Source organism: Ustilago hordei (assembly GCF_900519145.1).
Source record: "Ustilago hordei strain Uho2 genome assembly, contig: UHO2_contig_09, whole genome shotgun sequence".
NCBI lineage: Eukaryota > Fungi > Basidiomycota > Ustilaginomycetes > Ustilaginales > Ustilaginaceae > Ustilago > Ustilago hordei.
The window spans coordinates 207,179-231,651 of record NW_024545280.1 but is presented as its reverse complement, the minus strand read 5'-3'; the positions used below and the strand labels follow the sequence as shown (position 1 = coordinate 231,651).

Sequence of the window (24,473 nt, the reverse complement as noted above, 5' to 3'; positions counted from 1 at the left end):
GATCTCTCTTCCCAACTCTGAAAGCAAGATGCTATCATGACGACGGTATCGCATGAAAATAGTCTCCGTACTTGCAGCAGCTGAAACAGGCTAATGGGTGCTAACACAACGTGGTCGAAAGCTTTGGCAGTTGCAAAGTTTGACACTTACATTACTTGGTTCGCTAGACGGCTAATGCTTGAACACCAAGGTCGACAAATTGGCCCCGGTCCCGCAAGCAGAGATAAGGGTGGTAAGGCGGCTTTCGTCAGGATCACAAGTCACGTTACTACGGCGACGAAGATGTCGGATTTCAAAGACCCGGCGTTGAGGGGCGGTGATGGCAGGGCTTTGGTCAGGTATCTCTAGGAAGTGAGAACAATTTGCAATACCTCCCATGACCAAGCAAATGCTGCAAGATGTGTTCTATGCGAGTCCAGGACGGAGGTGTGGCAGGGATCATTCTCCTTTCGTATATCTCGCAGCATGCAAAGGAGCTTCTCTTGTTTCACAGCCAACTCCCCCTCCATTAAAGAATGGGAGCCAGTCGACTTGACCACTCTAAGAGCAAAGGATGTCAAGGAAGCGTCACCCTCGCTTGCAGATCTTTCTAGCGCTCAACGCCATGCGAGTACATCACAGCCTCGGTTACCTCCAAACCCAGTAGATCGGATTTTCGGACCCAGATCGAGTCGAAACATAAAAATTGAACGGGAAAAAAAAAAATGTTTTGTGCGTCAGATTGTAAGCGGACCGGTCTGAATGACTATACAGATCAGTTTGTCGTTTCTCCTCCTCGAACTGAAGAGAGACACATGGCGCAGATCTTGTCTCACACATACCAGTACAGTATGCCATGCTCAGCGTGGTCCCTCAATGATGGCGTGGCTGCACCCATGCCACGCCAGCCTGGGTTGTCTCAGAAAGCCAGGTGAACGTCGCGCAATCTTAGGTCACGCTGGCAGTTATGCTGCCAGATGAGAGCTTCGCTGTATTTCACTTAGCCTTGGGATCCAGTAACAAGAATGACAACGGTATGCGGTGCTATATTGAAGGCAGTATGAGTAACCTCTGGTGGATTTCCGTTGTGCCTGTGCGTGAGCGAGGTCCAAGTTTAGAAGCAGTGCTGGATGAATGATGAAACCATGTGCTTGCTCGCAGCGATGTTTGATCGGGAGATCAAAATGCAAATTGATCGAGATGAAAAGAGCAAAAGTTTTGAAAGTTGTCGGCTGAGAAAAGCAAAACTTTTGAAACATTTAGAGCTCGGAAATTCCAAGTCCGACCGACCTTCTCCCGACGCAGTTCACTGCGAAGAATGTTCTCAATCAGCCCCTTCAACGAGGTCCAAACGCATAGAACATCGTAGGATGTACAAAGCTTGAACCATAGGATGTACAGCTGGCTTTAGAAAGAAAAAAAAAGAAAAAGAAAAAGAAAAAAAAAAAAAAAAAAAAAAAAAAAAGAAAAAAAGGGTAAAGCAGCAGGAAAGGATGATAAGCTGTCAAAGAGGGCGGAGCGAAATGAACAGGCGCGAGCATGCAAAGAAGGGCGTCCAGGCGTCTAGGCTGGATTTCGCTGTCGGCGTGCAGCAAAGCAAACATTCCAGAAATCTGTGTAGCCTGTTGCACACCTCCCTGCAGATGAGCTTGCCGTGTTGTCCGGCTTCTTTCATTCATTCGTCCGGCGTCTGATTTCATTTGCATGCTTCTTGGGTTCCCCGCTGCGGTCTGCTGCACTACTGCAAAAGAAGACTCCATCATCTTTCTAGAACCTGCGGAGATAGAGGTGACTGTAGGAGCAATCTTCTGTTTTCCTTTCAATTGATTTTACCAGGTTCGCAGAAAGCTTTATTTTGGGGTTCTGACGACATCCGCAGGAAGCAACGTGCGCTCTTCTGTACAGCAAAACGTTTTGTTCTTTTCTGGCAGAGCGAAAGCAGCAAATGTCGCATGAAAAGCAGCGTGAGGTTGCGATGATTGACGCCTTAGTGGCTCGAGGTTGTGCGCCTGGTCGTCCAACATGCGGGTTAGCGTTTTCATGCTCTTCTGTTCATTCGAGATTGATAACAGGCAGTAGCTATATCAGGATATCGATATCGTCATGGTTTTGGTTGACCTGCTTGTCGGTTCCGATGGCATTCGTCCCTTAATTCATGGCATTTTCGCAGAGATTCAGATCAGACACGCCAAACGTGTCTGCCCTGCGCTTAAACCTTAGAGGGGAGCAGGACCCCATGCCCAGAGCCCCATGATAATGCTATGCACTGCTACATCTGAGAAGATAAAGGAGTCTTACGGATAGCCGTGATAAGGTTAATCCAACAGTTGTGCAAGGCTGTCCCTTTGCAGCCGAGAGGGGGAAGCGAGGAGCATATAGCCATACAGGCCTTCGCTTCCTAAAGTGATCTCCATGCAACAGTGGCCTTTACCTGAACGACATTCGCAACATTGTAGCGTAACGTATGGGATGCCCACTCCTTGTATGACCGCATCGGAGTTGGATTTGTTCAAAGGCCCTCGGCTGTCGGGTTCAACTCGTGAGTTGACGAGCTGCTCGGTACTGAAAGACGAGGTGTTCAGCCAGTTTTTCGCCTACACTTTCATACGCATGGTGCTTCTATCTTTCGCAACCTCACTCTGTCGGCACCCTGTCAGGATCGTCCATCTCAGCGGCTCATCGCGGCTTGGAAGGCTTGAACCCCAATGTGATCGGCAGTCGAAGTGAGCGTTGTCGGGTTGATGCTCATCCAGGTCGGGCCCACAGTTGTGGGTTTCAAGGCTTCATGAAGCCAATTAATCTCTTTTAAGATGGCAAGGTAAGGCCAACATGAGAAGCCGAAGTTGCGTGGGGAAGGTGGGCTGTCGAAACATATTCAAGAAGCTTCCGCTGGGCAGACTTGTTCACATGATTCTCAATACTGCTGATTGCCGACTGTCAATGGCAGATGAGTATTGTACTGCTCAACATTACCTGTGAGCCTGAATGAGCTCTTGTGCTTGCCTCGTCTCCCACCTGGCTGTCAGTCATGTCTTTGAACGCAACTCTTTTCTTCGGTCCACCGAGACAATGTTTGCCGTCACCGTTGGATCTGATGCCAAGAGAGCACAAGGTGGTGCCCTGCCTTTCGCTTCTGCATTCGCCTTTCTCAGTCCTGACTACGTTCTCTGCCAGATGGGCCGAAGCTTAGACGTTCTGGCGCAGCATTCTCACATGGATTTGTAGCGTCTGCATCGGCACTCTATACGGCTGCAGAAAGTTGAGTTCTCTCAGTCACGCAACGAAGCGATGGAAGATGTCGACCGGCTCCGGGTGGTCATGACCTTCTAAGTACACCCGGCTTGATTTGTTTCAGACGGTGGCCGAAGTTGCAAACTTGCCTCTGGGTGGCGCATCAAAGGACGTTTCTGTTGCAGCTTGCAACCAAAACTGGACTCTCGTGGGGTTGGACTCAAAGGCTCTGAATCTCTCAGGCGTGCTCGCAAGCATGTCTTTCCAACACGAGGATGGCTCGGCCGCAGGTAGGAGGGTCTGGATCGTTCACTGACGACGAGAACAAGGATGGCATTGAAGCGACTGTTGGCGACCAGCGGCTGGCTTCGATGATGAAGCTGAGTTCCGACGACAGCAGCCTACACTACTCTAATCGCGAGCCCTTTATGTTGATGCGATATCGAGAGCTCAAAGCATGAGGATGGACGGAAATCGGGACTTTCCAAAAACAAACCCGATACGATTAGACGAGGCTGAAATAGACGAGAGAGGCAAGCAGACGGTTTTGCTCAGGCTATAGGCGAACGAGGCTAGACGAGCGACAGACGGTGATGGTCGCTGCAGTGGCCATCTGACCCTCCTTTGTGGCTTGAGTGTGAGATTGAGCGATTGCAAACAAATCAACCCGCAACAGAGAGTGCAGTCACGAGACCGTGCCGGCAGCTAAGTTAATTTCAGCTTGCTCCACATCAGACTGCAGCCTCGAGCGCCAACGCCTGCCGACACCGCCGTAGACAGAAATAGCAGAAATCAATAATGATACTTTTGAAAAAGTCACACTGACACTGTCTTCACCTGCCTTGTAAATGCATAATGTGATTGTACGACCTCGTGGTGTTCTGGCTTGCGACAGGCGGAAGCAGCTGTCTGCTTGACTTGGCTAAACAGAGCGAGCAAACAAGCCACATCCGCCAACCCGGCCTCGGAAAGCCCTGACCTGACACGGCAAACGCAGCAGACAGTGAGTCCCTCGATCTGAGCAGCGCTTGAGCCTTCCCTGTGATTAATGAGCTTGACTGTCGATCCAAACCCTCGAATGTCATTTGGTCAAGCAGAGCAATCACACCTGCATACAGATTGAGCTCAAGAGTACGGTGACCCCTCTCTTCCCAGCGATCCGGGCAGATTAATTCAATTTACAGCCGCCGCACGCTCGTCTGTTCAGCTGAGCTCCTTATCCTGCGCCCGAAATCGCAGACTCGGTTGGGATTGCCGGCTTGAGAGTGAGAATGGTAAGCGTCCTGGTGTGATAGGCTCGATGAGCGAAAGGGGTTTTGCTTCGGGTCTCAGTTGACAGTTCGGGCTGTGTGGTGATTGCGGTTCATCTGTTCCTGGTATGCAATTTCTAGGGCGCTTCTCTGCGTCTCCTCTTCCTCCTTGTCGGCTTGAAGGTCTACTTGGCGCTGCTCGAACTCTCTCTTCTCCTTACCCAATCAATATAACCAACCCTCTTCGCTCCATCCTTCCCGACCAAATCCTTCATCCACTCCATACCGTCAAGTCCATATCCTTCACTCCATCTCTTCGGGACTCGTTTTGTTTCTGTTAGCCTGCACACCGCAACTATCCCTCGTTGCAAATCAGCTTTCTCTCCTTTGCTCAGCTTTAGCAGGTTCTGCCTCGAGATCCTATCACAACCTCGATTAGCGACCAAGCAGAAAGCTCAGCAAACCACGGCGTCTCAACATCTTGGTTCGTAAGATCAGCTTGGCACTACATTCAATCAGCTTCTCTCGAGGTCTCTGCTTGATCTAGACGCTTGGATACAGGATCGCATATCCCATACCACAGTCACTTGCACACGGATCACCGCTTCGAAGAGATTTGCAAAATGGCTCCTCAGATTCTCACCTCGATTTACCCGCCTCTGCCCAAGGCAAGCTACTCGAACATCTTTGACTATGTCAGCTCAGAGTCCGAGTCTTGGCTTGCCGACAAGGTCCAATTCGTTCGCCAGGATGGAAAAGAATACACGTAAGTGCCTACACACACCACAAGCTCTTAGCAGCCTTCTCTGGCTTTGTTGTCTCTCGTTCGTCCTAGTCTCTCGTCGTGGGGTTCCTCTCTCTATTGCCATGCTAAGGCCGTCGTGGCCTCAGTGATCGGCTTTGGATGATCGCTCTCCATTGTCTCGTATGGATCATTCGCTTTACCCTCCTGGCTCGGCTGCCACCGACGCACCACAGATATATGGTCTCTACATCATGCTGCTGCCTGTCGTGGATCTGTGGATCAGGGCCAATAGCGATGTGCTTTGTCAGCATTGAAGGTTGGAAGGGAAATGCTGGCCCCTGCAGAAAGCACGCCGTGCAAGCCGAAGAATATGGGCTGCAGTCGAAGCAAGCACCCTGTTGGATGCTGCTCTACTTTGGGCTGCCTAGCTGCACTCTGTTTGCTTGCTTCTTCTGTGCCTTGCTTGCTCTGATCCAAAGGGCTTAGCGCGAAGCCGTCCATCATATCGCCGACTGCACGATTGCAGGTTGTGGCAAGAGTAACCTCAGTTTTGCTTTTCTGGCAGCAGCAGAGCGCGCGTCTTTGGCGATTTGGTGAAGATCCGGCACTGGAGCTGCTCTCTCCCTTTTTGCCCTTGCGCTGGAGAGCGACGTCAAAGCGTGAATTGTTGGTTGCAATTTTCAAGCGGAGTTGCGGCGACATCTCTCTCTCTCTCTCTCTCTCTCTCTCAACACTTCCAAGCGAGGATCGCATTACGGATCGGCTATCAGGTTTCAGCAGCCACTCTTTCCTCCACACCGTTGCTCGTAGGCTGTTGCTTTCCTTCAGCGTGCTTGGCAAGGACGAGAGAAGGAGCAAGAAAAGAGAAGGAACAAGAAAAGAGAAGGAGCAAGAAAAGAGAAGGAACAAGAAAAGAGAAGGAGCAAGAAAAGAGATTCTCTTTGTTTCCAAGCCCCTCTCGAAGTTTCTTCTTGCTATCAATATCAATTCAACCTCCGCTCACCGGTCAAAGAGAAGATGACGTTGCGGTAGTCACCGTCCAACCATTTGGTTGCTTCAAGCCATGATTGGTGGCTCTTGTTGGTATTCACTTGGCATCGCCTCGCCTAGTTTGGGCTTGAGCAAGTGATGCGGGGGGAAGCGGGACCGAGTTGCGATCCGGCCAGTCTTGATGACTGGCGATGGCGCCAAGAAGCTTGTGCTAGGCAATCTCGTACTCTGAGACCCGACGACCAGTGATGACGACGACGACAACCATTGGCTCCTTGCCAGACCACCAAATTTTGGGGACCTCAGTTGTCCACCATCGCGCTATGCAACGAGCTGCATGCTGATACCCTCTCCGATTTATTGATTTATTGATTTATTGATTTATTGATTTATTGATTTTTTTGATTTTGATTTTTCACGCCTTTTCCCTCGTGGACCCTCTTTTTCGCCAATCTCGATATGCACCCGATCACGCGCCGATTTCACATTGACCATATCGACGTCCACATACCACAACATCAAACGTGACATGATGTCCCAATATGACATTGCAGTCACGGCCAAGTCGTCCGCGAAGCCCGCCGTCTGGCCTGGACTCTTCGACACAAGCTTGGCCTTCAGCCTCGTCAGCGTGTCGGAGTGATCTCGCCCAACCACACCATGTACCCCATCTTTGTCTTTGCTGCCGAAGTTGCCGGTCTTGTTACTGCACCCGTCAACCCTGCTTTGACCGTCGGTGAACTGGCCAAGTCTCTTCAGCAGGCATCTGTCGACATTGTTCTCGCCCATCCTTCTTGCCAGGAGAACGCTCGTGGTGCTTGGGAGCAGGCTAAAGCTGGAATGGGACGACCCACTTCCGCTCCTAACGCCCCTAGCGAGGGCTTGTTCATGTTCGACGATGCCGACAACCTCGTCACTGGTGCTCAGGGTGAGCCTGATCTCCGAGCCGAAATCACCGATAACCAACTCGAATCTTACCGTGTCGAGAACCCCGCCACCGAAACCGCCTTTATTATGTTCTCCTCCGGCACTTCGGGTTCCGCAAAGGGTGTCGAGATTACACACTCCAACGTGATCCACTCTGTCATGGCTCTCGTTGCCACTCACGACGATTATTTCGGACAAAAGGATGTTCAGGTTGGATTCTTGCCCTTCTACCACATCTTCGGTCTCATCAAGCTCATGCACCACCCCTTCTACTTGGGTATGAAGATTGTCATCCTGCCCAAGTTCACTCTCGATCTGTTCTGCGAGAAGATCCAGGAGCACAAAGCAACAGCATCGTTGGCTGTTCCTCCTGTGTTGTTACAGTTGGCAAAGAGTCCTGTTCCCGAACAGTACGACATGTCGAGTTTGAAGTGCGTCCAGTGCGGTGCAGCTCCTCTTTCCGCTGAACTTTTCCAACTTCTTGAAAAGCGTTATCCGGGTATGGCCGTTCTCAATGGATACGGCTTGACCGAGTCTTTGCCCTCGGTCATCTGCTCTGGTCCTAAAGAGTTGCCCAACTCTAAGGGTGCTGCTGGACGTATCGCACCTGGTGTCCAAGTCCGTCTCGTCTCCGAAGAAGGTCACGATGTTGGTCAGGAGCAGGGTCGTGAAGGAGTCCCCGGTGAAGTCTGGCTTCGAGGCCCCACAATCATGAAGGGATACCTCGACAGCGCAGAAGCCACCCGCGACGCTTTCACTGAAGATGGCTGGTTCAAGACGGGTGATGTTGCTATCATGCGCAACACCGAGATCTTTATCGTGGATAGGATCAAGGATTTGATCAAATTCAAAGGTTTCCAAGTTTCTCCTGCCGAACTCGAGGCTGTTATCACTTCTCACCCCGACGTTGCAGATGTAGCCGTTTTCGGTGTTTGGTGTCCAGCTCAGATGACCGAGGTCCCCCGCGCCTGCGTCGTACCTAGGGACTTGAGTCTGTTGAACAAGCCAGAGGAGTGTATGGAATTGGAAAAGAGGGTCAGGGGACATATGGAGAAGCTTGTTGCTGCGCATAAGAAGATTCGAGGTGGAATGGTTTGGGTTGCCAGCATCCCCAAGTCTCCGAGTGGAAAGATCTTGAGGAGGTTGTTGAGAGACGAGGCTGCAAGGCAGGCGGTGAAGGCTGATGAGAAGAACAGGCTCACGAGTACACTCGTCACGAGCTTGTCGGCGGTTAATACTCAGAACAACGGAAACAGCAAGGAGGAGGAGGACCCGAGGGATAACATCTTCAGCCCGATTTCGCCTGTTGCTGCTGCATAATGCCTTTCTTCTTGTCGGTCTCTATAGTTTTGTTGCGTATCGTATCGGTTTCTTGCTAGTTCTGGCTTCTTCTTTTGCATCTTCTGTTTCTCGGACAATCTCTTTTTGATACGCTGCATCTGATCATATTCGCTGTACCTTTATCAGTCCCCCGCTCTGATCGCAATCGAATCCTAATTGAATCTAGGCGTAAGTGTTTGTCGTGTCTCTGTGTCGTGTGGCAAACGAAGCTCAGTTTTGGTGCGCTTGGTTTGACTGTGTGGCGGGTGCACATAGACTTACTCTTCGTCTCGACTTGTGACTAGCTCTGCACTCTCCGCTTTCGCTCCGGACTCAGACAGAAGGATGTCTGTCGTAGCTCACCCTTAAACACACACCACTGATTCACACAAAAATTGGATAACAAAAACAAAAGAATATCTATATCTGCAAAGCTATCACATCACCATCGATCGAGCCTAGACACGGATCCATTTGAACATCCAATTAGCGACCCACAACCCAGCATCGTCCACAATCCGACTATACACTTCTGCCAGTACGACACTTGCTGGGATTAATACTACGAACAAGAGGGCCAGGATACGACCTTCACCTGTCCAACCGAGTGTTTGCACCAAATGATGTCTCAATAGACTTCCCAAAGATAACATTAAAGTAGCTGTAATCAGTGTGATGCTGAAACTCCACCTTCCCATGTACGCTAGTGGTTTGCTGCTTAGAATACGTTTGGTAGCGGGGGAAATTTCGATAAGGTAAAGAACTCCGGTTGCTACAAGCCAGTTATCATAGCGCGGGTAAGCAACTTGAGCAGGATCAAGAGAATAGTTGAGTTTGCCAGTATTTCCATCTACGTGTGCGATATATTCTCTATTTGCAGCTTCTGGGAATGCAGCAATGCACAAATACTTGAGCAAAGTGCCCCCAAAGAGGAACACAGCTCCAGGGACCCAAGTTGGGCAGTGGCGGGAACCTTGTCGGTTGATAGGAATGCCCTTTTTAGGCAGCAGTTGCAGGTAGATTGTACTCCATTCAGCGAATAGTAGGCCTGTTAGGGTATACCAGCTCCATTTACCCACCCAGGCAGTAGTGAGGATTAGAAGGATCATTCCGAGGTTCTTGTACCTTAGTACTGTGTAGGGTAGGGTGAAAGCTAGGATGATTAAAACGTATGTCTGTTGGAATAGCACGGGGATGATCCAAAGTGTGGCGCCAGGGGGGATGAAGAGCGTAGCGCGGGCAGTTTTGTAGTATGTAGGCGTGGAAAAGAAGAAGAAGATCGAATTGAAGAATTCCAGGGCGGAGGTCCACTGTGCGGGTGGCAGTGCGGCTTGGTTTTGCAATGTTGTCGAAAGCTCTGATGCGTAACGGAATCCGTTCACGCCGATGACAAGCGTAACTAGGGAAAGGGTGACGACAACGGGGATGAGAAAGCGCAAGGGGCGTTTAAACGCAGGTCCTGCGAGTCCCGTAGCTACTCGCCGTTCGATGAATGTCTGCAGGCTGCCTCGACCAGAGAGGATGACGAAGAATGCTGCTTGCAGTTCTCCGTCGAATAGAAGTGGGGAGAGGACTTTTCGCAGTACAGTCTGCCAGGCGGGTGCAACGGAAAGGAATGAGGCTGGATAAACTCCGTCCATGTCCCTGTCTGCAACCACTGCCGGAGCGAACAAGCGGAAGAAGGTCCAAATCAATACCTGTAACCCCAAGATCCCCCTCACTCCTTCCAAGTACGCTAGACGAGCAGAACGATTAGGTCGACCCAAATCATTCTCCTTATTAAGCGAGAAAGGCCGAGAGGTAAGGCCAAACCTTTCATCCGGTACAGAAGGGCTTGTTGTACCAGGGAGAACGAGGTATCCTCGATCGTCGTAGACTGGATCCGAAGAGGAGTCGAATTCCGACTTCAAGGTTGGTTGCTTAGGTGCATGACGCGAGCCTCCTCTGCGAAGGGAGAGGTCGCGACGGATGGTTGTGTCTGCGTTGTTGGCGGTGGGCGCCGGTTTAGCCCAAGCCGAGTGTGGGTTGACGGATAGCCTCTCCTCTGCTCCAAGCTGGTTTTGTGTGGTCGTAGGAAGGGGGTTGTGTTGCGTGGTTTGGTTGCCGCTGCGATCGAGTGATTTGCGCGTGGCCGGTAGCTCGGCGGTTAGGGTGTAGTTCGAGGCCATGTTTGCAACGCCTCTATGGGTCCGTATCCAAGGGAGAGGTGGTGTTGGTGGTGGTGAGAAGAAAGGACGGTTGATGGCGAAAAAGTATTGTTCTCTCAAGATGAGAGTGGTAGGTGGCAGGCTACAAAATTCTAAACAGCGTACAAGTCTCAGCTAACAGAAAGAGAGGGAGGGTGTATGCACAAGAATGAACAGCGTGCAGCGCCCTCTCCAGCTACACAACGACGTTGGAACCCCTTCGACGCTTGGTCTGAATTCGAGAGTCCAGCATCGACTAGGCAAAGTAGTCTAGTCTGAGCGTCTCTAAGCGAACAAGGGGACTGGGCTTTGCACGCACCTCTCAATGATAACCTCGCGGACCGCAGCTTCAACTACTCAAACCTCTCTGTTTGAGTGTATTGAACCATGTTTCTCCATTTAACTCCCTCATTCTGACTGGAAGATAGACTCCTATCAGGACAAGTGCGTTTGTGCGTGAAGCATCAGTTGTTTCGGAGAAAAGTCTGCTATCGTTACACATACGAGACATTCCGAAGCCGAGCGAGAGGTGAAAATCGTGACGCAGGCCGCCTAACCCCTTTTTCTTTTTTTTTTTTTTTTTTTTTTTTTTTTTTCGCGCCCTGAAATAAACTACTGCGTAAGGTTAGAGACTTCTGGGTCCGCTGTCACCTCCAGCTTGTAACGCCCACTACTCTCGCCTATTTTTTTCTTTTTTCTTTCTTTTTTTTTTTCTTTTTTTTCTCTTTTTTTTTTTTTTTTTTTTTTTTTTTTTTTTTTTTTTTTTTTTTTTTTTTTTCTTTTTTTTCTTTTTTCTTTTTTCTTTTTCTTTGGTGGTGGGCGCAAATTTGTAGATCTCGCTTCCCTCGAACCGAAACTCTCGCACTTAGCACCTACTCTTGCAGGAAAAGGAGCATACAGTAGCGATATCGCTTCACATCGCCGAACAAATCATCCCCTATCATACAACGGAGCTGCTGGTGTTAGATAAGGAGTTTTGAAGGCTTGCGATCCTCTAGGAAGATGCATCCTCGGATCTGAGGGTGACTAGATTGCATGGAGAAGGTCTCGCCTGGGAAGTGTTCGGCCTCTTGGCTCGAAGACGGCAGACAAGTAGATGGTGTGTACCCTTATCGTTTGTAGCTGGGCGAGTGCCGGAGTATACTTCCGCGAGTCAAGATGGATCGGCGAATCGCTCCAAGGGCCGACTGCTCTTGATCATACATCGTAAGAGGCTTGCTCGCGCCGAGGTGATGGTGTTGATCCGCAGAGATCAACGTTCGACACATGGTACACTTTTGTGCCAAGGCCAAGTCTTACCACACCAAGCCAGTGAGGACAAAGAAAAGCGTTGAAGCATGGTGCTTTTCTCGGAGCGTTCAAGGTCAAGCGACGTCTTGGATGAAAACCGCAGAAGAGACAGGGTTCATGTATGACAGTATACATCAAACAGCGGCAGCGCTTCCCGTTTGTCGTCTTCTTTTGGCTTGCAGTCTTCGATGCTCCGCTTTCGACTTGCCACTAGCAGTGAGAGTCCTCCGCACTCCCGAGCGAGAAGATTGATGTTCACCTCCACTCCGCCGATAGCCTTGGGTCTTTCCTGATCACTTCCTCTCGTCCATCTTTTCTCTGACCACCACCCGGTCACACCACACTCCAACTTTCGAGCCGTTCTTGACAAGATATCAGGACCTCGACAGACACGCGAAGGTAGAACCAGGACCACACTTACTTCACACGAACCCTTCCTTGTCATTTGGAGATAGATCAATTATCAACCACCAGCATGTCGGTTTACGGTGCACCTCAACGAGGCCGCAGCGTCGGTACAGAAGCGAATCTGTACTCAGACAAACCGCTCTCCAGCGGTGCTGCAACCCCAATTCTCGCCACTCACCACACCACCTTCCCTCCACCACCGGCTCAACATCGCAACAAGTTCTCAGTATGGTGGCACTCCCAGTCTCGCACGCGGAAGATCCTCTACCCGCTCATCCTCTTCATCATCATCCTCGCCATCATCCTTGGCGTTGCACTCGGTCTCACCGTCGGTAAACCAAAAGAAGATCCCAATCCGAGCTCCGACTACGTCCCAACCACCATTTCCGGAAACCGCACCTCACTCCTTCAACCCGGTTACTGGTACACCGCTCCTAAGGACGGAACCAACTTTGCGTGGACTTCTGCTGATCCTCAACTCGGCAACTATCATGCTGAAAGCCAAGGGGTCGATATCATCATCAATACCTCTCAGAGATTCCAGGAGATTGACGGATTTGGTGGAGCAATGACCGATAGCTCCGCGTATCTGTTGACGAGAATGAAGCAGAGAGAAAAGAATCTGTATGGACGGGTGATGGATTTCATGTTTAGCAACGCTACGGGGATCGGGATCACAAGAGCTAGTCTGGGTGCGAGTGACTTTTCTATCGGTCAGGAGTATTCTTATATTCCTCAGCCACTGGAGTTCGCTGCTGCTGCGAACCAGCTTAACAATCCGAACTCGCTGCTAAGTAGCTTCAGCGTTGATGGAACACAGTCCAGCCAGTACACAATCCCTGTGTTGGTGGATGCGATGAAGCGCAACCCCAACCTCAAAGTCGTACTGACACCCTGGAGTCCACCGGCGTTCATGAAATCAAACAACACCATGAACGGCGGTCGACTTCGCAACGATGACTTCATTCCCCTTCTTGCGCAGTACTATGCTCAGGCAGCCAACACTTGGACCCGCGCAGGTGTTCGACCGTACGCGTTGACGCTGCAGAATGAACCCTCGCATATTGCTTCGTACCCTTCAATGGGTATGGATTCCTCTCAGCAGTCCAAGTTGGCTGTGGCGCTCAAGTCCAAGCTCAGTCAGAGCGGGTTGAGCGGAGTGCAAGTTTGGGCGCACGATGACAATTATTCTGGCTACGACAACGCTGCTGCTATTGTAAACGATAACTCTTCCGCGATCGATGCAGTTGCTTTCCACTGCTACCGTGGTGACCCTTCCCAAATTGCTCAGTTCGAGAGCGCCCTTCGTGGCGCAAGGAAAGACGTCCACATGACGGAATGCACAGGTACCAGCAGCCCAGCAACTCGTTGGGAAGGAATACAAGGCTGGCTCAACCGTGTCTACTGGCCTGTTTCCCAGCAAAACTCTCGTAGCTTTATCCAGTGGAATATCGCCCTTGATTCTGGGTTCGGCCCTCATCTCAAGAGCTCCTACTGCTCAACCTGTACAGGTTCTTTGACCGTTTCGTCGCAGCAAAACCCGTCTGATCCATACGTGGACTTCAACGATCAGCTCTACCTCAACGCACACTTCTCTGCCGCCACTACGGATCTGACCAATGTTGGAGGAGGTAAAGCCGTGAGAGTGGGTGCAGAGCAGGGTAGCCAGCACTCGTTGCAGAGTGTTGATTGGGAGTGTTTGGATTGGTTAGCGTACGCAGCACCACTCAGTGCAAATGAATTGCAGAATGCAAGCAACCAGAACAATGCTCAGCCTACAAGGAGGCTTGGATTGGTGATTGCCAACACTTGTGAGGATACGAAGAATGTTGTCGTTTCAAGTGATGGTAGGAGAACGACATTGCCTGTCAGGAACGGAATGTCTTCTTTTGTTTGGACTGCTCCCTGACAAGGCTTGTCTTTGCTGAGGTAAACGATCCAATATGATGATGCAAGTTGATGTAAGCCAATATGGAACGGATCGGGGGAAACCGATCTGACCGGAGATGGAGCAAGCACCGATCCTATCAGAGATCGGGTACAACACAGTCGCGCTCGTTGTCAAGCTAGGTCATGAAGTAGCATACTCCCACGTTCGGTATGAGCCTCACAAATGTATATATATCAAGCTGAGAACACTAGGTTTTCACCACGTTCTTCAGTCAATTGAGTATATATGTTTCTGTCTAAACCAGCAGTGACATCGTACTTAGACTCTCCCCGATCGCCAATTATCGGGACCAAAACATCTTCACCTTCAACAGTCTTCGGCTTTGATCTTTGCTCTCTGTACTCTTCTTGTAGCCTGACGTTATTTCACAATCACACTTGTACATCAGGATTTTCAGTCTGTTGAAAGTATGCGGATGCAATTCGATAGGATGCTAGATTGAGCACTGCATGTGACATGCAAAATGAGATTGTATTGTGGTTACGTCCTTCTAGCGCGCTTAGTCTTTCCACTTCCACCAGCCTCTCTCTTCTCCAGGTTGACCTGATTCCTCCTCTTCCTAGCCATGTGATTTTTCTGATTCCTCTTCTCGTTCCTCTTCGCCTGCAACTCTGGGTTCTGAATACCCCTCATCAATCTCTCTGTCTTCCTCTGTTCCCGCTTCGCCTGCTGCCTCCTCTTCAGCGTCGAGTAGACCTTGTTGAACTTGCTCACATCGACCAGACCCTGCAAGTGGGTTTGCACCTCGATAGCGAGTGCCTTGAGCTCGTCACCACCATGCAGCGAAGTTTGAGCGGTGGAGGGAGACTCGACGAGTCGGATAATTGGGGAAAGGAAGAGCGGAAGTAGATGGGGAAGGAGATCGGAAGGAAGCGAGGCGGAAAGGGCGGCAAAGAAGCGCAGGATGGAGGAAGGTGCAATGGTCCAGTTCTCCGGCTTGGATTGAGCGAGAGAGAGACGCGCTTGGAAGGAAAGACGAGAGACAAGCCAGCGCAAGGGATCGTTAGCAATTGCGGTTGGGGCGTCCATGGCTGCTTCACGGTCTTTGGCACCTTCGACCATTGATTCGTCATCTTCCTCTTCCTCTCCTTCCTCGTCGTCGCTAACATCGTCGTCTTCCTGGTCATCAGACGCTGTCTTATCCTCAGCCTCCTCATCTCCATCGTGAGAGCGCTTCTTTGTTCCGTTCTCAGCTTCAGCAGGAACATCCTCCAAAACGGGTCGGTCCACAGGGAAGAGCGCAAACGAGCGACCCATCCATACTAAGTTCTTGACGACTTGCAATGCCAACGTATCATCAAGCTTATCAGATCGCAGCTGCAAGCATGACTTCTTGGCAGCATCCACAAGCGCGGGCAGACTGGCAACGGGATCCTGTTGGATCGGAACCATGTTAGGCGAGGATGGCTCACGAAGTGCGTAAAGCCCCCCGAGCATGCGCGACGAAGAGATGCGGACCCATTTGTGGGGGAATAAAAGAAGTCTTCGTACGGCATTGTTGGCTTCAGCGGCCTTTGCATCACCTGCACCAATGATCGATGTGATCCGACCAAGGGTCTGCAGCGAGTGGTAGGGCAACTGCCACTCGAGCTCGATGCCTTCGAATCCGAATGCGCCGGCGTCAGAGTTCTCTAGCGACTCGAGATCGTCTGCACAATCCATCAGGACCTTTGTAACGACGTCCAGCGCCTTTTCGGCCCAGTCCGCGCCTCGATTGGGCAATGCTTCGAGCAGCAAACCGTAAATCTGCACTCCGACGCGTGCCAACTCAGGCTTAGCCTCCTGACGAGACCAAGCATCGACCATGAGCGCCGTTTTGTCCTGCTGGACGTTCGTCATTGCCTTCAACAGCGTTCTGATTAGCGAAGCCGACTTTTCGCGACACTTTGAGCTGCTGTCGTTGGCGAGTACCATGGCGAGCGCGACGAAGAGCATTTCTGCATACTCCTGCAAGAGCTCGTCGCCGAACTTGTTGAGGATAGCATCGGTGATTTCGAGGACCGACAGACGCCCTGATTCGTGTTCATATGCCATGTTCTTGGCAAGGAACCCGATCTGGTTACGCAGACGCTGCTTGCCTTGCGGGTAGTCGAGCAAGAATTGCAAGTAGGTCGAACGGCAGAGATCTCGAACTGAGTCGCTCTGGTTGGTGACCATCATCTCAGCCACCTTGTCCATGGTATCGTACACTTCGGAAACGACCAGACGGCGGCTGACGATGGCTCGGAGCAGACCAAACAAAGTGCCTTGCACCGCAGGCTCCTCGAGATCGGGTGCGATGAGCTTGAGCAGACCGCTGAGGTGGGTCTCGGACAGAGAAGCTTGCTTGCACTCGCGCAGAATGGCAGTGAGGGTACGGAAAGCGGTCTGCACGATCTGCGACTGTGGCGAGCCGTACTGATGGATGATGCCGAAGATCTGCTTGATGAACACGGGCAGTGCCTTGTCAACACGTGAGACAGGCACCTTGACGATCTGAGCAATGGCACGCAGCGACAACTCCAGCACTGAAGACTCGTTTGCGTAGGCTGCTTCACCGACGATGTTGACCATGGCGTTGAGCTTGGCTAGCACCTCCTCATCCTGGAAATCAAAGCGCTCTCGGCGCAGCGAGGTGACGAGCATCTCGAGACCAAACGCGACAAACTTGTGGGCGTTGCGCGAGTAGTGGTCCTTGCCGGCAGTAGCGCCTTCCTCGACATCCTTGCGCTTGAGGAAGACAGCATAGTTGTACAGCGTTGCCGACTTGTGTCGGGACGCCGCTTTGGTCTCGGCCTTACGGGCCTGCAGGAAGACGGCATCTCGTCTGATGAGGGTGGCGCAGAGTGAGAGGAAGCGATTCGAGTCAAACTGCGGGTTGGCGGGAATACCACTAGAGATGCGACGCAGACACTCTTCCACTTGGCGAACGACCTTCGGAATCTCGGTCTGTTGCAGAATATCGCGCAACGGCTGGAGTACTTCGGCCATGCGATTGGGTACAACGATACGCGAGACCTGTTCGAAAGTATCCATGCTCTTGCTGTGCTTGACCTCGCGGTAGGTGGTCTTGTTGCCGATCGACTCACGATCGTCAGCAGTGGCACCAAAGATGTCTTCGACAGCGATCTCGATGATCTCCTTTGCTCCTTGATCGAGTGACATCAATGGCTCGTCCTTGCTCGTCATCAGATGCGTCAAGACCGAGTGGACGGTGAAAGCAAGAACAGCCTTCTGTGGGCCACGCATGAGAGATCGGCGCATCTCACGCAGAAATTCGGGCAAGTAGCGCGCGCCAAGCGTTGACATGACTTTGCAGGCGGTTTCGCGGGCCAAGTCACGGGTGTCCTGGGCTTTGGCACGGAAGACGTTGGCAAGTGTCTTGAGAAGCTTAGAGATCTGTGCCTGACGTTGCTTGGCGGGAAGGCACTGAGCGACGCGAACAACACCGACGGCAATAGGCAATCTGGTAGAAGCTTCGGTCTCATCCTTCTGCTCAAGATACGCCATGAGTCGAGGAAGCAAACGAGTAGTGACAGCATCGAGGATCTTGACTCGTTCAGCCTCCTTACCTTCCTTCTGTGCTTTAGTCGAGGCCTTGGCCTCTTCTTCATCTTGTCCTAATTCGCCATCGTTGGCACCATCCGCATCGACATCGTCATCGTATTCCTCGATGATGGTCTCTTCCTCCATGCCAAAGTGGAAGTTGTCCAAGATGGCCATAGCAGTTCGCACCATGACACGCTCCGACGGACCTTTCTTGTTGGCAAGCTTCAGGTACTGCCACAACAGTGCGTTGTATGGACCCCAGGTGAGCTGGCCAGCAAGAAGTCCAAGACTGGTGATGACCTCAGTGATCAAATTGTGATCATTTGTCTCAACGCAGCCAGGCATCAGGAAGTGACCCAGAACAGGAGCAAGGATATCGCTGATGGTGCGACTCTTCATGCAACCCTTGGCAGCCTGTTCAGGCAAACGCTTGACGGCACGAGTGCGACGGTGCAGCTGGATGTGGTGGATGTTGTTGAAAAAGTTGACCTCGGCATCGCCTGCGCCAAGCAGACCAGAAAGCTCGGCCATGACTTCGCACTTGGCCAAGTTTTCGGTAGCCGAAGACATGACAGCAAGCACATCCCTTCGAACCAACTCAGATCGGTTGCGAACTGCCTTCTTGAGCCCGGGCCAGACAGCCTGCATGAACAGCTGCATCAGCTCCGCCTCGGTGTTGGAGCCAGCGTCGCATTCGGCAGCAGTCTGCTTGATGAACTTGACGAGCGAAGCATTTGCGTTGCTGCGAATCGATAGCTCCTCCGGGTCCAAGATGAGGAAAAGGAAGTTGTGTACCAGCGGGTGCCATTCCCTTACATTGACCACCACGTCTTCGGCGTTGATCAAGTCGAAGGCGGCAAAGAGCTGGTCGAAATCACGCTCTTCGACTCTTCGCTTGCTGAGCGCATTGAGCTGCGTGCACCACTTGGCGACACGGCTCAACTCCGAGTCCACCTCAGCGCAGCGGTTGAAAGCGGCACTGAGCGTCTTACGGGCCTCGGCAGAGCGGAGAAGCGAGAAGAGACCACTGAACATGGCGAACATGCTCTTGAACATTTCTGAGTTTTTGTCCCGGAACTCAGGGATGAGCGACAGGAGACGCTCGAAGATGGCCAGGAGCTCGGTCTTGGTGCGCTCGGGCACGAGGAAGTTGGATTTGCGCATCATCGGGCTGAGCAGCTTGACGAGATGGCTTGCATCCTTGGGACCAGTAACGAAGGGCGACAAAGCTGCGAGGAGCGAGATCTGGCGACGGAGCAGATCGTCTCGTCCCATGGCGGTAGCTGCGGGTCCAACCGCAGACGAAGCTTGCTCGATCAAGGGAGTGACGCTGTTGAGGAATACGGAGGCGTGTGGCCTCACAAGCAGATCTACCAAGGGCAGCTTCGAGCCGTTGCTGTAGTCGACATCGGAGCTGACGTCCATCGCATCTGTCTCGGCATGTGCAGCAGCGAGGACGCGCTCGGCAATGTCGAGCACGGATCCAACGACGGATGACTTGACGTATGGCGCAGCAAGGATCGCAAAGATGCTTGGTAGCACTGTCAGGTCGTAAGTTCCGAGCAACGGGATGGTTTCAGTCTGGCCAGACCAGACATGGAAGAGCTCGAGCAGCGCTGACGGACTCTGGCTCGACTCAACCTTCAACGCGTCCAGACGCGGAGAGATGAGCTCAGCGAACATGGCAGGCAGATACTTGGTCCACTGAAAGACAGAAGCGGCTTGCGGCTTGCCAAAGAAGTCGCAGAGACGCTTGTAGCCGGCCTGACGCACCAGCCGAGCTCGTGAAGTGCGGGCAGTCAGTGGCTTCGTGGTGCTTTCCGACGAGTCGGCTCCGTTGCTCTCGGTGTGCACCTGCACGACGGCATGGTGAGCGTGATAGGTCAGGTTGAGAGAAGCAGAGATCAGGCGGTCCCAGTATGGCAAGAGGTTGGCACCGATCTGCTTGACGACTTCACCAAGCAGTGTGAGGTAACCAACCTGGCGGCGAGTTGAGGCAACAGGTGCCTTGGTGACGAATTCGAACTTGCCATCGGTATCCGCGGGGGTACGAGCTTGGTCGCCAAAGGGAGCCAACATGAGGTCGACCAAGGTGACAAGCTCCTCCGAACCTACGTCGGCCAGTGCAACGAGCACAGCACCACGTCGAGCTCGTTGACCTGCACCGCTAGTTCGATTGCCGCGCCTCGAGAGCAAAGCACCGAACAGAAGGCGAATGACGAGTGGCATCAGCACAGGACGATGGTACGGCTGAACGACGTTGGAGTCCGAGGAAAGCGTGAAGGTGGTCAGCGTGTCTCTGAAGTTGCCAGCCTCGAGCAGATCCTTGAGCTTAGCAGCATAGGGAAGGACGGCCTCCTCCTTCCATGTCAAGATCGCATCGAGCGCAAGCTTTTGCACAGAGACCTCAGCCGTGGCGCAAAGACTGAGCAGGTAGTCGTGCAGCTCTCCAGAGCGGGAAAGGGCCTTCGGGTTCTTCAGCTTGCCGAGCACTTCCAGATAGGCATTGAGCTGTGCCTGACGGTCCTTTTTACCAAGGTTCATTGCGGATGGATCTTCTGCCTTCTTCTGCCTTGCGGCACCATCGTCCTCCGCTTCATCGTCTTCCTCGCCATCATCGTCGAGGGGCGACAGCAGCACGCCTGCGAGATTGCGCGGCCCTGCATCACGGAAGAAGATGTAGACGAAGCGGGCATTGTTGCGCTCAACGATGGGTGCCACATCACCAAGGAGTTTGAGGATCTGGTGACGGTAGTTGACGAGGTCCAGTCGTGCGTCCGGCTGCTGTGCATCGATACAGGCCTGAAGGGTCGTTGTGAGCGCGGTGCTGTGAGTGGTCTCTTTGAGACCCGAGCTGATACGAGCATGCTCAATACAGCTTCTGACAGCCTTGCGGCGCTCGAGGAGAATGCCATCCTGGAACTGCTTGTCGTCGTCGACGCCTGCGATGTCGCTCTCATCCCGCAAGACACGATCGGGCTCTACCTCGTCCGACCTCACAGCCTCGGCTGCCATCTCGCTGTCCTCATCGCTCCCACTCCGCTGAGCCCAGACGCCCGGTACAGATCGTAGCTCTGAAGCGTAGAGCTGGCGACCAGCCTCGAGCTCGGCAATGGCGATGCGGAAAAGAGCATCCTCAGCCTCACGCTGACCAGAGCCAACAATGTCGGAAACGGTGTTGATGGCCTCAGACCAGACTGGACGCAAGTTGACCTTGAAATTGGCAACAAGGTAACGAAGGACAAGAGTGTCCCGCGGGGCAAAACGTTGTACATCAGCTGCCTTGTAGAGGGCAGCAGCCCGGCCGAGGTCTCTTCCGACGCTGCGCATGCGGACATTACGATCTCGGATCGTGGCCACGCCAAGTGGGGTGCGCTCAACCTCCACGAGCTTCTCGATGAACAAGCCGTGACCTTGAAGTTCTTTCGCTTCGATCATGGATATGATCTCGAGTGCGGCGAGACGGATGACTTGGTCAGAAGACATGATTGCGTCTGACAGGGGTTCCAAGACCTCGTCCAGCTTTGGAAGCTGAGGTCGCTGACGAGCTGGGCAAGAGGCGAGGTACTTGCTCAGGCCGCGGAGTGTGCCTCTGTGCCAGGACGCGCATCGGATGACACGCTCAACAGACAGATTGTCCTTAAGCTGCTGAGCGGTGGCATCGAACTCCTTTTCTGAGCTCCTCTCCTGCAGGATGGCAAGCGACTCAAAGGCGAGTCCGGCGAGCAGAGCTGGGTTGACAATGTGCTCGTCATAACTTGCGCGCATCTGTTCTCGTGATGCAAAGTGCGCGTCCGAAAGAAGACCTTCGAGGAGGAGCTGTGCGATCTGGCTGCTGAAGCTGGCCGCCGACACCGTCTTGGGAACAGTCGAGAGGCGAAGGGCCGGGATCAGTGGCTCAAGGCCATTTTGGTCAGCCAGAACGCTCGGCTTTGCGTCCTTGGCTTTGCCTTTGCCTGCCTTTGAAGTGGCGCTGCAGAACAGCGAGACGAGCTTTCCAACTCGGCCTTCGATCTCGGCAGCAATGTGCTTGGACCAGCGGATCAGCGAGGGGCTGGGATGCGAACTGCGAAGATCGTCGAGCTGACCAAGCTGCTCGAGTCGCTCGAGCAGCGTGAAAGCCTGATCCTTGCAGTGTGAAGATGTTGATGTTGATGCGACAGTTTCTGCTGTCGAGGTGAGAACCGCTGGAAGGACAAACTGTTTGAAGCCGCTCCACTCGAGCGTTGGCTGTGCAAGAGCTTCGACAAGACCATTGAACTCGGGCCAAAGAGCCTGACGCTGTTTGAGGCTGTCTTTCGCTTTTGAGACCAATGGAACAGGTGCAACTGAGTCGACGAGCTTGATGCCTGGACCAAGTAGATCCTGCAATCTCCCAATAGGGATGGAGAGGGCAAGCAGCGAGACGAGCGAAGTGCGCAGCGCAGCACCTCCGGACGCTTGGACGGTCTCGTGAAGGAATAGGGGTGACAAGCGAAAGAGCAAAGCGAAAAGAGCTGGCTTGGCGGAGTCGTGGACTCGAGTACCCTTCCTAACACCGACAGCGCAAGCCAGCCACTCGACGGACTCCGTGAGGTGAGCGACATCTAGAGTGGTGCTTGCCTTTGTCGTCATGCGTGACTGGTTGCCGTCGACGAGACTGGACAGGAATTCGAGAACGGGGGCAAAGTGAACAGCGTTGCAGTGGTGGACAAGGGCTGTGATTGTGAGACGACCGAGAACAAGACGCGTAAGATGACGATAGTTGGCAACGGACGAGTTGGGCGCTGTGCGAGTCGGCTTGAGTAGAACGCTGAGCAAAGAAATGCACTTGGAATGGAGACGTCGGTCAAGCGACTTGCATCCTTCAACCCAAATACCGGCAATACCTCTTGAGAAGCGCACGGATGGTCGACGGGAAGGCTGACGACGGTAGCGAACGTGGCGATCCTCGTCGAGCAGCATTGTCTCGAGATCGGAAAGGATGAGCGAGGTCATGCTCTGGAGCTGACGGCCACGCGTCTTGCGAAGGAGATGTGCAAAGGCTTCAGAGGCGAATCGGCGTGTGAAGGGCGAGATACGCTGAACGTTGTTATTGACAAATGCAGCGGCTGCAGCGTCGGTGGCTGCAGTGCTCTTCTCGCTTTCTAGCTGCTTTACTTCCTCGTTCTCATCGCCTTCTTCCGCATCCTCATCGTCGCTGTCCTCCGCATGGGAGGAGGGAACCTTGTGTCTCGCTTCCTTTGCGTCAATGCGCTTCCAGCCCAAGTACGGGCGAATGACATTCCAAGTCTCTACCAGGCGTCGTGTCCTTTCGTCGACTTGTTCTGCTTCTGCTTCTTCGTCCTGCATCTCTACATCGACCTGTTCCGCTACAGCTCCATCTTGTTCCTCATCCAGGAGGGCATCATTTCCAGACCTCGAGGCGATCTCCTTGCTGACAATGAACGGGCTGACGGCTTTGAGGATCCATGCAGCTGACTGGAAGCCGCGCTCGACGAGGTTGGCGGCTGCGCGCTCGTCGCCGTTGGTGGTGTCCTTGGTTGTTGTGGTGGTATGCACAGCGCTTTTCAGCATGGGTGGATAGATTGGCAAGAACTCGGATCCAAGGTCTTTGGCGAGTCTGGGAAGGAGGTCAAGAGCGGCGTCCCATGCCAGCCACTGACTCGGTGACGAAAGAGTCGTTGCAAGGATGCTGGAGATGTTGGTACGATGGTGGATGAGCTGTGGCAGGGACTGTGTGATAGGGTTGAGCTGGCGGTAAAGGTGGTGAAAAGCGTTTGAAAGGTTGAGATCAGTCCACGCTTGCAAGGCGTGTGAGAAGGACGTCCTTGCATGGAGTGAAGAAGAAGCATCCTCGTCTTTCTCGTCTTCCTCGTCGTCCAACAGCTGTTCTTCACCTTGAAAGTCCTCCTGGACGGGTATGCGCGATGTCGTGGCACTGGATGAAGATGCAAGTGGTGCGTCGAGGCCGGAGTAGGGTCGATAGCTGGTACTTGCGCTAACGGCAGCTGGTGCGAGGTGAACGTCCTGAAGACGCTGATTGAAGGAAGCATACCGGAAGCGAGTGGAGACCTTTTCGGCATTCTTGTTGATCTGTTTGAGTGTCTTTTGCTTTGCGCTAGCCTGACTTCCACTGGCATCGAGCTGAACTCTTCGAACCTTGGAGGCCTTCTTGTCGGCCTTCTTACGTTGCTGCTCTCGAGTGGGCTTCTTGCCCGCCTTGCTTGGCTGGGGCAATGATGTGGGAGCCATGATTTGAGTGTTGAAAGCTCAGCCTGACATCAACAGGGCGGGGAGAGCAGTGTGGATCTGGCTCTAAACGGTATGGAGAACAGGGATGAGAAGATGCCGAGCTATGTTGGTGTGGAAGTGTGTTGAACCTTTTCGTCAAGAAAGGAAGAAGAAAGTGCAATTCTGCAGCGTGGCGAATCGAATTTTTTGTGCTTTCTTCTGCTGTTCACCGTCAAAAAAAAAAAAAAAAAAAAAAAAAAAAAAAAAAAAAAAAAAAATCCTTTCCCGAATTCCGAGCTTCCTATTCTGCTCAGCCCAAAAAAAAACAAAAAAAAAAAAAAAAAAAAAAAAAAAAAAAAAAAAAAAAAAAAAAAAAAGAAAGAAAATTTGGAAAGTGGAATTGCAGTCGAAAGGGTCCAATTTTTTACTCCAATTTTTTACTCCACACCCTCGCC

General features: G+C 52.4%; 5 protein-coding genes across 5 annotated transcripts; 3 read left to right on the top strand and 2 right to left on the bottom strand.

The window, feature by feature from the left end:
• Positions 1-398: 398 nt before the first annotated feature.
• UHO2_04455 (uncharacterized protein) lies at positions 399-1,364 on the top strand (the record flags this gene model as incomplete). The annotated part of the gene is made up of 4 exons (XM_041558447.1): positions 399-426; positions 494-723; positions 932-1,013; positions 1,141-1,364. The coding sequence occupies 4 exons, from the start codon at positions 399-401 to the stop codon at positions 1,362-1,364; spliced, it is 564 nt and encodes a 187-aa protein (XP_041414381.1).
• A 3,719-nt stretch (positions 1,365-5,083) lies between these two features.
• On the top strand, positions 5,084-8,442 carry UHO2_04454 (uncharacterized protein; the record flags this gene model as incomplete). The annotated part of the gene is made up of 2 exons (XM_041558446.1): positions 5,084-5,226; positions 6,750-8,442. The coding sequence occupies 2 exons, from the start codon at positions 5,084-5,086 to the stop codon at positions 8,440-8,442; spliced, it is 1,836 nt and encodes a 611-aa protein (XP_041414380.1).
• A 458-nt stretch (positions 8,443-8,900) lies between these two features.
• On the bottom strand, positions 8,901-10,610 carry UHO2_04453 (uncharacterized protein; the record flags this gene model as incomplete). The annotated part of the gene is made up of 1 exon (XM_041558445.1): positions 8,901-10,610. The coding sequence occupies one exon, from the start codon at positions 10,608-10,610 to the stop codon at positions 8,901-8,903; it is 1,710 nt and encodes a 569-aa protein (XP_041414379.1).
• Positions 10,611-12,393: 1,783 nt separating this feature from the next.
• UHO2_04452 (uncharacterized protein) lies at positions 12,394-14,235 on the top strand (the record flags this gene model as incomplete). The annotated part of the gene is made up of 1 exon (XM_041558444.1): positions 12,394-14,235. The coding sequence occupies one exon, from the start codon at positions 12,394-12,396 to the stop codon at positions 14,233-14,235; it is 1,842 nt and encodes a 613-aa protein (XP_041414378.1).
• Positions 14,236-14,757: 522 nt separating this feature from the next.
• UHO2_04451 (related to UTP20 ### component of the small-subunit processome) lies at positions 14,758-24,039 on the bottom strand (the record flags this gene model as incomplete). Its single annotated transcript, XM_041558443.1, has 1 exon — positions 14,758-24,039. The coding sequence occupies one exon, from the start codon at positions 24,037-24,039 to the stop codon at positions 14,758-14,760; it is 9,282 nt and encodes a 3,093-aa protein (XP_041414377.1).
• Between the last annotated feature and the right edge of the window lie 434 nt (positions 24,040-24,473).